This window comes from Thunnus albacares, chromosome 17, assembly GCF_914725855.1.
Source record: "Thunnus albacares chromosome 17, fThuAlb1.1, whole genome shotgun sequence".
NCBI classification, from domain to species: domain Eukaryota; kingdom Metazoa; phylum Chordata; class Actinopteri; order Scombriformes; family Scombridae; genus Thunnus; species Thunnus albacares.
In genome coordinates this window covers 5733067-5748131 of record NC_058122.1, presented here as the reverse complement: position 1 = coordinate 5748131, position 15065 = coordinate 5733067, and the positions used below count along the sequence as shown (strand labels likewise).

The window sequence follows — 15065 nt, the reverse complement described above, 5'->3', positions numbered from 1 at the left end:
GAGGTACATAATTTCATGTTACTATATTATTTGTTCATTTTTATTGTGTAACTTTACTAGTTCATGAGTGATATGCCCAAATGTGCTGTTTCTGAGCCAAAACTGGCGAGTATATTTTGTAGACAGACCTATAGACAACAAATGGCAGAGCAGAACTAGCCTCCCGTCCATCATTTCTCCACCTAACACAACAATACAGAGTCAAGAGGATGCTAAACTAGCTAGTTTCAGTGGTGTCTTGCTGAGCTAATTTACGTCAAGTTGCACACAGCCTTATAAAGTCACTACTGACACCATACAGTATATTAATACAATGTGAACAATACAGAACATCCAGTTTCACTTTGCATGCTGCTGTAGTTCTTCTGTGCATTACTATGCTCTGCAGCCACATTTACTCAGAAAAATAGACAAGTGTTTGTGGCTGCAACAACATATGTGACGGTGTAACTTCATAAATGAAGCAAAGCACGCAAACTATTTCATTGCAGTCAACGACACTGCATCACTCACATGGCATACTCAACATTTATCCAACACACCCTTTGGATGATGGTGGTGTAATTTAGCCGTCAGTGCCCTGCCCCTGCCATGCCTGCTGCCACACTGCTCACCTGACAGTGCTGTTTATTATCATCACTCCCCACTCCCTGCTGTGGTAAAGTCAGTGCATTCTTGTAGGGAGTGACGAGGTCAGAGCCTAGACCAAAATATCACTGCCGTACATATTTTGTATTCACATAAAAATCCATTTCATGTGAGTTGGCTGACTGAAGTGTACTTTCATAATATTTACACAATTAGGTTAAGGCTAGGCTAGATTAAGTTATGCTTATTAACTAGCATAAAGAAAGGAGGTGAAGTTCCGTTACAACTCCTGCTGGTGTGACAGAAAAAAACTGGGCAGCGTGTTGGTGTTGGTAATCTTTTATAGGCTTTGTGCACTAAAAAATATTTATGTTCATGTTAACAAAGACTACCATTGTGTTTAGACAATGTTATTGCAATTTTTTTTTACTTCAATTGAGTTTCACTAGCACTTTGCCGACAAGTAGATCAGCCTATAAGCACCCCAGTTACAGCATGTCTGACTAATTAGCACAAAGATGCTCATTGTGCACACTTTGGGAATCAGAGAGACCTTTATATATATTTATATCCCAGCTTCTCCACCGAAAAATATTTACAACGTGCTAGTAGGACATAGCTCAGGTAGCTTCTGAACAATCTTCATAACAATCTACAACCTCACCTGTCATTGTTGCTACACTTGTGTTTGGTCACAGTAACTTTTGTAGTTTATGAGGAAAAAATATTATGCTTATATTTATTCGTTCATTGGTTAATATTTAGTTGATGTCTTAATGAACCATTCATGTTGGTTGAAAAAAGTCATATAAAGAATCCCTGCAAGTGGAAAAAGACGGAGCAGATGAGAAGTACAGTACATGTAGAAGAGTGACTAGGGAGGAATGGCGGGAAAGAAGAATAATTAAAAATTGATGAAAAACAGCTGAGTAAATGAAACCTCTAGCTAGAACAGCTGCTGTAGCCGCTAAGTGTGTGTGTATGTGAGTGTGTATCTGCCCTGGCAATGATTAGTCAGTATGCTGCAGCTCTTTTGCACTACATTCACAGCTGCTGTTGAATACACTGTAAAGACAGATGTAGCCACAATGCAATTTTCTCAGGTTCCACAGTGATAAATGAACTATACAGTATATGCAAGTAGTCAAAGGAGAGATTGATGACAAGAAGAAGTGACCACATTAGTGAGGAGATAATGTCAAAGGCAGAGGTGAGTGAGAATTTGTGATCACGGGGGATGGAGCACACAATAACAGAGATACAGGCAAACAGACTGAGACAAGTAGACGTAATACTACAGAGAGACAGACAGATGGACAAACAGAACTACCCAACCTACAGACAGACACCAATAGACAGTTAAATACATCTGAGCCTGTTTGTGGCTGTGCAGCGACACTTTGGGATGACTTGATGGATGTGAATGCGCTCTGTAGATCTCACCACAGAGGTAAAAAGCTCGTTAAGTTGATATAGGATGGGGGATGAGGTTTAAGTAATGGGCAGAGTGTTTGGGAGACTGACACTGGCTAGTCAGCTCACCTGTTCAGTAATGAAAACATATAGAGAACACCAAAATTACACCTGTAACCTGGCAAATATTTAACTTTATTAGCATATACTTTGATGTATTTTACATGATACGCAATTAAAAGAATAGTTTGACATTTTGTAAATTATGCATTTTAGTTGACTTGCAAAGAGTTAGACGAGACTGATATCACTTTCATGTGTATGAAGCTAACATTACTGCTAGCAGCTGGTTAGCTTAGCTTAGCACAAAGACTGGAAACGGGGTAACAGCTAGCCTTGCTCCACAATATTTTTACATTGTGTTTTTTTGTGCTGAGTAAACAAACAAGATATAATGTGTTAATTAGCAGATTTTTGAGGTGCTAATAGGTGTATTTTGTTACCATTGGACAGTTTCCCCCTGTTTTCAGTCTTTGTGCTAAGTTAACCGGCTGCTGGCTGTGGCCTTATTTACTGCAAAGATATGAGAGTGGTATCAACCTTCTTGTCTAACTCTATGAAAATTTTCCAAAATGTCAAACTATTCCTGCATTAAAGGTTCATATTGAACTGCATAGCTGATACACATGGTGATGTTCTTAAAGGTGCAGTGTGTAGAATTTAGTAGCATCTAGTGAAATGGACTTGGCGGAAATGGAATATAATATTCATAAGTATGTTTTAATTAGTGTATAATCACCTGAAAATAAGAATAGTTGTGTTTTCGTTACCTTAGAATGAGCCCTTTATTTCTACATAGGGAGCAGGTCCTCTTCCATGGAGCCTGCATGTTACACTACCATGTTTCTACAGTAGCCCAGAACAGACAAACCAAACACTGGCTCTAAAGATGGTCTTTTACATTTTTCACAAGTTTCACAGCCACCATAGGTTCTCCTACACACTTGGAAGGGGAGGGTGAGGGAGGTAGGGTATTCAGTTTTTTGCAATCTGCAACCTCACCGCTAGATGCCACTAAATCCTACACACTGCACCTTTAAGAAGTATTTACAAAAATAAAGTTAGCTACATTGGCTGCATTTAATTAATATTTTAATTTACCAGTTGGTCTTTCCAATCCATTTATTTTTGATTTTTTGATTTTTTAAAATTCTAGTCTAGTACAGTTAAATGTCATAGCAGATGTTAGAAAAATGTCATAACAATGCATAAGACATCTACACAACTTCATCTGCAACCTAGTAACTCAGATTTAAATATCTCTTAGATAATATCTTAATCTTTTACTCAATATGGAATATGAAGCTTCAGTGAGGCCTTGGACAAAGTAAATACAGTATGTAGGCTACGAGATGGTGTTGGAAAGTATGGGAAAGTGTTTTACCTATATTTAGTAATATAGGTAAATTTAGTAAAATTGTGAGGAAAAGTTGGACATATTATGGTTGAAGTGATTAATATTTATGTAGGTGCAGACAATGTCATAGGACTGCTTGAACATTTTTTGTACTTACACATGCACACACCTCCAAGCCCCATCTACTTACTTATGGACATATTTATCTCTTTTTTGTTAGATTTACTAATTATACACTAATTAAACTGGACTACTATTACTGTTTCATATTCTCCATATCTAAATATTGTTTAAACTTTCTGCTCTTTTTTTGTGTCCTACCTAAAGCTCCCATTGTGCCTCCAAGCATCTAAGCAAAGGGACTTTCTTTTTTCTTTCTTTTCTTTTTTTATGGGGGAGTTTTGATCTGACTTCGGTTTTACTTTTATTTACCTGCTATTATTCAGCAAAGTGTCACCATTGAGAAGCTACACACATTATCAACCAGGGACATGTGGATAATTTGGTTTCTATGTTTTCATTACTTTCATCATCAGGCTGTAAAAATGTTGTGTTTTCATTTAGGTTGTAGTTGAAGTACTGAAAATGCTGCTGTAAATGCAACTAAAATAGATCAAAACATCAGTAATGCAGAAAAGATGTCTGGTAGCACTGTGCGATTCGCAGAGCCGCACTCACAAACGTCTTCTCTCCCAGTGTGTGAGACCAAAGATATGAAATTCTCCTATAAGAATTTTTTTTTTCTGACCTGTATTTAACCTGGAAAAGTTGACTTAGCATGGAACCCCCCATCACATACCATCATTCATTCGCTTAGCTTCATTTGTCTTCATCTTCTTCTTCTTCTATCTTTCTCCTGTTTACTCCAACTATGTGTAGTATATCTCCATAACTGATTTACTGACTCTTTATCCAGACAGTCAGCTTGGTCACCATTTTAATAGTAACTCCAACACACACTTGCATACACACACACACATAGGAGTGCACACACACCTGTGCGCTTGCTGATGACCTCCACCATGGTGGAAGGGAAGTATCCCACCCGGTCATTTCCTGTTCGGTTGTCATGGATACAGCCTTTCCAGCGTCCGTCAGGGTGCTGCTCCAAAACCTGTCAGACAGAAATATGAGGTTTCATACGTACATACAGACATTAACATTGGTTTCTTCTATGCTTGCTTACATTTCTCTGTGCTTGCAAAAAGTAAGTGCATATTTTAAAAAGACAGTCAGTACAGTACTGTGGTTTTGGGTGAAATTTACACCCTAAAGTGGCACTGCTGGTTTAAAAAAATATTTTTAGAGCTATTTTTAGGATTACAAAAGTTACTGAAAAGCCTCAAAAAAATCTCAAACCATTTTTTGTGAAAAAACGGCATTTGGAGCTTTCTAAGACTCCCTGAGTCAGACAGCGGCGGAGCCAAATTGTTCATTCAGGCCCAGAGGGAGGAAGCACAGGCACTTTCTTATTACTGTAATAAGCACCCAAAGGCTGCATAAATGCTCATAAATATTCATGAATGGTGGGCGGACTGCAATGTAGCAAGTGAATACATGTTGGTTAAAAACATATTGTTAGTAAATGAAGGATGCTGAAACCGCTCATTCTTCCATATTCATTAGTAATCTCATCAAACACGGAGCACGCACTCTCAAACTACCTGCTAACACTTCAAAACACAAAACCAGACTGTTGTTTAGGCCATGCTGAGTAAACCAACAAGCCTTTATGTGATGATCCTGTCCAAGCAACCTGGATGCAACAGTCCGGAGAGAGACTGCTACAGTTTTAAATATGACTTTGATAAAAGAGAACTGTGGTCAAAAAAACGCTATCAAGAGTTGTGTGACTGTTTTGAAAATGATGACCAGGTACAGATAGAGAAAAACTTTTGTATTACTACATCATCTATAAGGTTAACTTGCAAAAGTGGATCACAACCTGCAGCTCCCTCTATGGACCAGAAGGAGGACCTGCAGGATTTTAACTCTGGTGGTTTCATTTTGGTGTCAAAATTGTTTTGTATAATTTAGCTCTGACGGTATCATCATGATGTTTTTTAATTCTCTGAAATGAAACTATCAACTCCCCAGCAATGCCACCACAATGTTAATTGGTTAACTGTCCTGCATGAAACAAAACCTCATTAAATTCAACCACAGAAGGACACAGATATATTTAGACCGGCATTTCTTTTTCATTACTGCAAAGGTAAAAATATGCCTTCTGAGTAATAATATTATATTTTGTTGCATTAAAGCCACACTTTTTCTTTGCTTATTATTTCAGGGTTCTTCAAAACAACATTAGGGCACTTAAGTTTTGTTTTCTTCATTGCAACTCATGTTGGTAAGGTTCAGATATATTTTATGCCTCTTTATTTTCCAGGCAACGGATGTACTTTGAATCGATTCGACAGCAGCCAATCACATTGCACAAGCAGGAGGCAAAGGTGTATTTGGTACTTCAGAACATGATCACATTCAAGTAAGCAGACTATTAACTTCTATCTTTTGCTGACAGCAGATTATATTGACTTTAGCAAATTAACATTGATGGTGTAAATGACTCGCCAAAAGGCCAAAATGAAAGTTTTCCGCTGTTGTTTGCTTTCTAAAAGCTAATGTTTGTCCCAGCCAAAGATTTTTTCAGGAGGTAAAAGAGGTTTCTCACTCTGGGATTTCATAACCAGTGTGTGATTTGCCAGGGGGGATGGTGGGGATTTCCCCCCTCTGGTCTATATATCCCTGCCTCTGCTGAGTTATTTTTATCCCGGAGAGGGACAAAAATATACCCCCCTCCTAGTGATTTATGCTGCTTCACCCATAGACCATATAAAATATCTAAAATAAAAATAGGCTGTTCAAAAAATATCTAAGTAAAGCGCTGCAACGTGAGAACAGGCATTAATGCAAACAACAATAAAATCAGAAATAGATTTGACAACGAGTGACAACAGAGACGACATGGCGTCTAGGCTACATGATGACACAGTTAATGGACCAGGGGTTTCCTCCTTCCCTGCTCAGAGATTTACAGAGATGTGGGTAAAAGAGGGACAACACACTGCAGATGACCCCTCCACAGGAAAGCATAAAAAGAAGACAGAAGTCTGTCATCAAAGCAGCATCTACTGTAGCCTGTTTATTTTTATGATGACAGCACCTTGTGTTATTGCATGTTGTGATTACTTCCTGTTCAATATTGAAGGTTGCTGTATAGAGCTGAATTAAACAGTGACGAGAATGAGATTAAGTGTTTTGCCACGTCTGGCTGAGTATTCACAGGACTGTGGGGGATTGAATTCTGGCATGTTAAATTAGTATTTAACCTGCTGTTTTGTTGTATGTGATCACATCTCCTATGAGGAAAGGACGAACATGAACTTGACATCTGATCGCTGAGAGTGAAAATATCGGGCTGCTTGATGAATTAAATTTTAAAAAATGGATTAAAATATTCCTTCAAATGCAGTGGTCAAGTAAAAGTTCATAATTATTTTATAAATGTTACTGTAACAGTGTGTGTGTATTACCGTAATGACATCTCCTGCTTTGATGTTGAGGCTGGTCAGGTCGTAGTTGTTGCAGTAATCCTTCAGAGCCCGAACCTGAAGGGCTGCTGACGCATCTGAGTCAGAGAGAAACAGTCAGTTATACTCTACATTACAGTAAATGTACAATATTATAATCCTATAGATTTAAATATTATATGTTGTCTATAACATGAGCAATTAAATAGTTTCAGTTATGGAGAATCTATTTGAACCACATTGCTATATAATCACTTCCAACACTTTCATTTCTCAACACTACATAAGTAGGTCATGTGGTATCTTTCTCACTAAAATGATGTGCACATTCCACATATTTCTGGTTTTGGGTTAAAGCGCCAGTCAAAGGAATAGTTGGACATTTTGGGAAACATGCTTATTTTCTTTCCTGGTGAGAGAGAATTGATGGTGATACTAGATGAAAAGATATCACTCTCATGTCTATGTGACAGTGGTATCAATCTAACTCTGGGCAAGACAAAGAATACGCTTACTTCTCTCAAAGTCAAACTATTCATTTAACTCACCTGGGTTATTTATATCATTTGTACTTTGCAAGTGAAGGAACCTCTCTCTGTCTTTGTCACGCTCTCCTTCAACAAACAGTATTTCTGTCCATTCTCTGTAATGGTTTCATCTTGTGTGGAAATAAACTGACAAGCTATTCTCATTTTTTTTGTTCTTTCGGCGCGACTTCCCTTCCTCCCCCCTCTCCAATTTTCCCATCCATCCATCCATCCATCCATCTATCCATCCATCCATCTATCCATCCATCCATCCTACCCCTAAGCAGCTGTTTGATCTCTCTGCTGGCTTGTGTTGCAGTAAACTGGTAGACGATGTCAAGCGCTGTCTGGCTGTAGGTGTTTCTCACTGTGGCGTTGATACCACTCTGTAGAAGAGAAAAGAAGATGGTTTTGGTACGTTTGCTTTTTTTTACTTTCATATTTATTTTGTTTCATGTAGACATAAAGGGAGAAATCAGAGAGTGTAAACAAACTAGAGTTTTTTGTTTTTTTCTGTTATTGTCAATTTTCACTTTTACTGTATTACCTCACTAATTATCACACCATATCATATTACTTTTCTATACAAGAAAAATTAAACATAGCATAGTATCCAAGTACTTAAAACTCATGAATTAAGGTACCTTCATATTAATTACACAACACCTTCAGGATGTGATCATCTGCCATCATTACTTCAAGAGAAAATAATTCATGCTTACTCATTCCCCGTAGCTGTTCTACTAATTACAACCACATCTTATTTTTCAACTCAGAGAGCCAAAAGCTGAAGAGCAATATCACATTCAAATCTGTTGAATCAAATGTAGGCCAAATGAACAAAGATGAATTCAGCTCAAAGGCGCTTCAGGGCAAAGACTCATAACCTTTCACAGTCAGGGATCTAAATGACAAAGTTAGTTTCTCATACTGCAGCACACAGTCATTAAACATATTGCCTCTCTTGTTTTCATAAACCCTGTGGCATTTTAATGTCACCAGCACAAATGGGTAATTTGCATCATCTCTCCCTGTGTTGTTCTTGCATTGCGGTTGAGCACTTTTTCATAACTGTACCACAGTTTTATCACATGGGGATGAAGGGGTTTTCCAGAACCTTTCATAAAGAGGCAAGAGACGTCAGATCTCCTTCGTTAACCCCTTCAGACCCAGCATCTACTGTACTGGACATGAAATATTTATTGGTCTCAGCCAATGAAAACGCACTGTTTTAAAACTTGACTTTGGCCTAGTTATTAAGCAGATTCTATTTAACCAATAAATGTCCGGTTTTGACATTTATGTTGCCAGGGTGACGTAAGACCATGCCAATGGACAAACAAAACAGGAAGTGGAATATGAAAACCTGTTAACCTGTTAAATATGACTTCATATACAGACCTCACTTTCTTGAACGTGGCTTAATATTATCACGCTAAATTCATCAAAAGTTAATTTGTAAATTTCCTGAAATCCAACATAGGATTTATTCATATAAAATTAAATGCACAGTAATGTCATTCAACACAGAAACATTGTAATCATTGTAATTAAAGGAGACATATGCTTATTGTGATTTTCTGTTATTTATATACAGTTATAATGGTATATTGTAAAGGTATTTATGCTAAACATGGTCAAAGATCCAACACTTGAGGTCAAAATATGTAGAAATGCTCCCTGCAAGTCAAAAGTCAGGGCAAAACCAGCTCTGAACACTTGGTTTGCAACAGTTTTTTCTACCTTGCCGACAAGCTGACATCTGCTCGTCACGTATGCCCGTAAACGGCCGTCCTTTCCGTAGCCTTGATTGCTAAGGTTGTTGCAAAGGTTTTTCCATGTGTTGTACCGATATATTTGAGAAGTTCATATTTCGAGTAAAGAACAAGAAAAACTAATCCTACGACTAGAGGTTGTTTCATGGGTTGTTGACGTAGCCTCCAGAGCCAGTGAAGTCTCCCGAGGGACAGCTTCCATGGGCTGACCAATCAGAACAGAGTTGGCTCCTCGGGAGGGGGGCCCTAAACTACTGTTTCAGACAGAGGCTGATCTTTTATTTACAATCATGAAGGGAGAGTTAATTGAAATTCTGAGATTTGGTATTGACATCTTTATATACCTTATACTAGAAAGTCAAAATTAGATTGGAATTGTACTTTGATTAAACTCAAACCAGGGTGTCAGTGATAGAAAGTTTTCAATAGAGTTCCACTTACGTCCAGCAGGAGTCTCACTGCCTCGGTCTTGCCGCAGAGGGCAGCTTCATGCAGGGCAGTGCCCGCTTTGGTCTGCCTGTTGATGTCTATGCCTGCCTGGATCAACAGTCTGAGGGCAGAAGAGAGAGACAGTGCATAAGGGAAGGAGGTTGCAAGTGTAGCACGAAATGACAGAGCAAGGAGGGAGTGAAATCAGAGTATGAAGAATTGCAAAGGAGAGAGTATGAAAAGAGGGTGAGAAAGACAAGAGAGGTATCCTTGCAAGAACAGGAGTTGTCAAAAGGAATTATCTTGAACATGAAATACCAAAGCACCTTACTGAAGAGAAATGACTGTCTGAATGACAGAACCAAAATGACAAAACCAATCATGTTTAAGTCCATCTCTCAATACTTTCTCCCTGTCAGTAGCTCTCAACCCCAAGCACATTAGTTCCTACTGAAGACATAAATCTTTTCAAAAAATGGGTCCCAAATTCAGTGGCTTCAGAACATATTCAGACTCTACTTTTTGTACGCTTTATTGTATTACAGGTTGAATTTAGAATTTATCTATCTACACCTAATAAACCATAACCATAATACCGACAAAGCATAACATCTTTAGAATTTTTTTTTTCAAATGTATTAAAAATCTAAAAGTATTCAGACCTTTTGCTAAGCACTCCAAACTGAGCTCAGGTGCATCCTGTTTGCTTTGATTTTCCTGGACATATCTCTAAAACTTGACTGAAGCTAACCTGTCAATTGATTGGAAATGACTTAGAAAGGCATACACCTGTGTATGTCATTCACAGTGCTTGTCAGACCAAAAACCAAGCCATTGTGTTGACTCATAGAAAAACAATTCCTAAAGCTTTGAAGGTTCCCAGGAGTGCAGTGAGCACCATCATTGTGAAATGAAATAAGTTTGGAACCACCAGGACTCAGGCAAGAAGGGCCGCTTTGACCAAGAAACCAAAAGGCATTTTAACTTTATACATGTGTTGAGGAGCCATGCCAAAGGTGGCTTTGTGCATAGGCTCTGAAGCTACACCATAGGCTACACTACTGTAGCTGATGTGCGCCTCAGAAAAATATGACTACAAGTCAAGGCTACAGCTGCTATAGAGACACCCCGAAAGCTGTGATTGGGCTGCTTGTGTTTTCTTCTTCAAGTTAATGATGTCGGAAGAGATCATTACGAATGAAAACAACATGAAGCGATTTGAAAAAAGGGTTCAATTATCGTCTCCTTTTCAGAAAAACACATCTAGCAAAGTCATCTCCACTGCAAACACTCTGCTCTCTATCACAGTGAATAAAAAAATGGAAACACAGCAGCCCTTCCCACTGGCATTACAAACTGAATGAAAGAATTTAAACACAGTTGCTGTAGAGAATGTAATTGAAGCAAAGCACACCTGTTTAGTATCGAGGTGGTGTTGTCAATGAGTGAAATCAGACGGCAAACTACAAATTAAAACCCACACCATAGGTATATGCACCAGGACTCTCTTAACGCCTCACGTCAAGCATAAATCCAGCATTAGAAGTCACTCTGCAGAGATGGCAGAACCTGCTGAAGGGACAACCATCACAGAAACAATCAGGCCTTCATGAAGTGGCTATGGAAACCACCCCTGGATGAAAGGTATATGACAACCAAGTTTACCAAAAGACTCTGAGAGCATGGAGAAAAGGATTCTCTGGTGTCATGACACACAAATTGAACTTGCTTGCATGCTAACACACCATGATAAACATCAGCATGTTAACACTGGGCCTCATGCATGAAACACTTGCCAATTTACTGAGAGGTTCAACATTTTTTTTGGCACAGCAACTTATACAGCTGTCATGTAGTAGTTGTTAAGAAACTTCTCAGCAGCCCCGAGGTCTTTAGATAGGTCGCTTAAGAAAGCAAGACATATTTTAATATCTAACTTCTTGTCAAAGCATTCCCTCTGTGCTCTGATGACAGCTGTGTTCATACTGTCTGATTGTTTTGAGTCCCCTATTACCGCTACTGAAACTGCTAAACGCATTATGTTTTCATAATGAATTCTGACTGCAGGACTTGAAGCTTGAAGTTCTTCTTCGTTTTTTTTTACTTTTTTGTGAATGAAACCTGCTCACAAATGGAACAAAACAGGGGGCCGTCGCTTTTGTTAATGACCACATCTCATGAATGTGCACCTGCTCATTAAGTGAAAACTATCAATTATACAACAAGTTCGTGCAGTTTGGTGAAGCTGACTTGTAACACTCGTATGAGCAAACCTCACAGAAAACAGGAATTAGTTACTGTATATGAGGCGTTCCTGTTTATAGCATCAGTTCATTATTGCTGTTTTTCAAGGGATTTGTTGACAATAAGTACAGAATATCAGCAGCCTTATCTTTTAAACGACAGGGTTGGAGAGAAGGGCATCCGGCTGGAAGATAAACTGCAGTCCATGAAAAAAAAGCTGTCAAACATACAATTAATTTTCCTCTAACTTCTACTGAGTTAGTGTCTGTATGCGTGCGTGTGTTTATGTGAGTGTGTGTCTGCCACAGACTGCAGGCCAAGCCTAATGAGCATCATTTATCAGTGTCACTTCTAGAGAGGCACGCTCTGCTCCATCAACTATGACAGGCTTTATTCTCTCCCTCTCTCTTTCTCTCTCTTCCCTTTATTTTTTCTACCTCTCTCTCTCTCTCTCCTGCCCTCTCGGTCGCAGTCCTCTCTCATCTTTCAATGTCTCTCTCCTTTCCTTTCGCCTCTCTGTCTGTGTCTGCCAGGCAAGCGAACTCCTGCACCGCCACGCACACACACACAGCCCAGAAAGTGTCTGAGGGTGATGAGAGGAAACAAATGAACGGTGTGGTGTGTTTATTTGTCGAGCTGCACCGTTCTGCTGGGATCTTTCATCACAGAGCTTTGTGCTACATGCTGACATCACCACGGTAACAAAAGTCACTTTGCAATGACGCTATTGAAGAAACATCGCGATCGCAAAAACGTAAACAAAAATTAGGTGCTGGGATGAGATTTTAATGACTCGACATTTAGCGTGAATGAGCGCCGTGCAGATCTGTTTTTTCAAGTCAGACGTCTCCAAAATGTATTTAGAGGTGTGTGACTGATGCATCAGCTCTCATTGTATGGCAACACATTTGTTTCATGATTCATTTAGTGTATTAGATCATTTTGTGCCCCCGTTGTGTTATACATCTGTTTTATCAGCATGCTCAGGAGGATATTTAAACCAAGTCATTCATTAGACATGGTGTTGTGACAGAGAGAGTTGTCTGTGTTGTGTGGAGGATTAAAACTGCACGCAAACACGTTTGATGTCTACATGAGAGCGTGTGTTTATATGAAACTATGTCCATTTTTGGATGGATCTGGATCTGGAAGTGTGTATGTGTACCTGATGATGTCTATGTGTCCGTTCTTGGCAGCCAGGTGGAGAGGAGATGTCCCGTTCGGGTCGGTGGTATCTCCTTTTTTGGGCTCCAGCAAAGCAGCACACATGTTACTAGACAGCAACAACTGGACCACCTACACACACACACACAAACACACACAAACACACACAGAACACAAGCAAGAGATTTTATGACTCCTGTAGACTCTCTCTAGTCGCTGCTGTTTCTGAATAATGACTAAAAATGTAGCTTCTTACCCCAACTCTGCCAAACTCACAGGCCAGGTCCAGAGGTGTTTTCCCTGCGTTATCCACGATACATGGGTTGGACTGGTGCTGCAGCAGCATCTCAGACTGAAGACAGGAAATACACACACACACACACACAAGCATGAGAAAAAAAAACCAACAAATATTCAAAAATCCATCTACTCCAGCTAACACTGGATAAGAGGCAGGGATTCTGGACAGCTCGCCAGTCTATCACAGGGGTGACACATATACACAAATAACCATTCACACTCACACCTACAGGTGCTACGGAGTCGCAAATTAACTCCCCTCCCCTGACCATGTGACAAAAAAGCCCAGTTCCCGACTAGCACATCCACTGTGAAGTATTTCCCACTGTGTGGAAACTGGTCCTGGATGCTAGTAGAGTTCAGGCTAACGTTAGCAGCTCTGTCCTGCTCTCAATTGGATTTGGGGAAGTTTACACTCCAGATAATGTTATTTTGTCAAACACTGGTTAGTCCCCATGCTAAAAGCCTTTTCTCTTGTAACATTAAAGGTGAAACATATTGCTTTAAGATTTTTAGTGAGTATGCAAGCTAAGCAGACAAACAGGGTTTATGTTAGAATGAAATACCAGCCTGATCTTACATTTTTCCTTATCATACATATAATACTAGAACTACACTGCAAAACAAGAACAATGTTGTTTCTTTATTTCTATGTTATCTACATGGATCATCAACTGGAGAGAATATTGAGTTTTTGGGGCATGCAATAATTAGCACCGTTCTTTAGCACAATATCATGTATGTAGCCATCAGGTGCATATTTAAGACCTCTTTTATGGGATTAAACAAGTCAACTGGAAACATTAAAAAGTCAGCTGGAGACAGATTTTTCAACCAACCTGTGGAGCCGTTAGCTTAACTGGCTAGCAAGATAAATCCGCCGTTATCATTTTTCAACAAAATAGTTGCCAGCTAGAAATGAGAAGCCTGCTTTTGTTTACCTCTGTCTGAAACCAAGAACCCATTGTTTCAAACATTAATAAGAATTTGGTAAATCTGCCACCATTATTTTTGTAGACTGCTTATGTGCCAGGTGAGAACAGAAAGCCTGACAGGTGTAGCAACAGTAACTAAGGGGGGCGGGGCTAAGCAAACATCAATTTACATAACCTGCATTTGGACTGTGGGATGAAACCAAAGCACATGGAGGAAACCCATGCAGTTGATAACATGCAAACTCCACACAGAAAGGCCGCAGCCGGCCGGCAGGTGCGAACCCACGATCTTCTCACCGCGAGGCAACAGCACTAACAACGTACCATCTCACTTGCTCAAAAATTACAAGTATAAAAAGATGTAATTACGCAATGCACAAACAGCTACACAGACACATTCATTACATTTTTGAACACACACGCATGCATGCTCATAAAACCTTATTATGTCACGCTCTGTTAACAATCAAAAGCACAACAGATGTCCTCAGAAAATCAGGGCTGAGCAGATAAACACATTTGTGGCAGAGACATCAATACACTTCCATCTAAAAGTATCTTTCAGCTTCATTGATTCAATGTTTTTAAGCTCGTTGTCATCTTAAATATATACCTTTTGACTGTGTGACTGTGTTTTGATAAAAAAAACATAATATGATAATGACACAGCGATGCCAACAAGCTGCTTACTTTAATAGGATGTGTGTATATCTATCACAAAAGGCTGAGTTCAGCCA

The 15065-nt window shown here is 39.2% G+C and overlaps 1 protein-coding gene across 11 annotated transcripts in view; it reads right to left on the bottom strand.

Annotated features, from left to right (window-relative positions):
* caskin1 (CASK interacting protein 1) overlaps positions 1-15065 on the bottom strand; it is a 115587-nt gene that overhangs the window by 26878 nt on the left and 73644 nt on the right. For 10 of the 11 annotated variants that reach the window (XM_044331377.1, XM_044331382.1, XM_044331378.1 and 7 more), the window contains 6 exons: positions 13350-13445; positions 13095-13225; positions 9698-9806; positions 7759-7867; positions 6958-7052; positions 4415-4532 (listed from right to left, as the gene is read on the bottom strand). In XM_044331377.1, the coding sequence (XP_044187312.1) occupies positions 4415-4532; positions 6958-7052; positions 7759-7867; positions 9698-9806; positions 13095-13225; positions 13350-13445 (658 nt within the window). Of the gene's footprint in view, positions 1-4414; positions 4533-6957; positions 7053-7758; positions 7868-9697; positions 9807-13094; positions 13226-13349; positions 13446-15065 lie in introns of those variants that run through there. The other variant, XM_044331388.1, reaches the window with a different exon arrangement.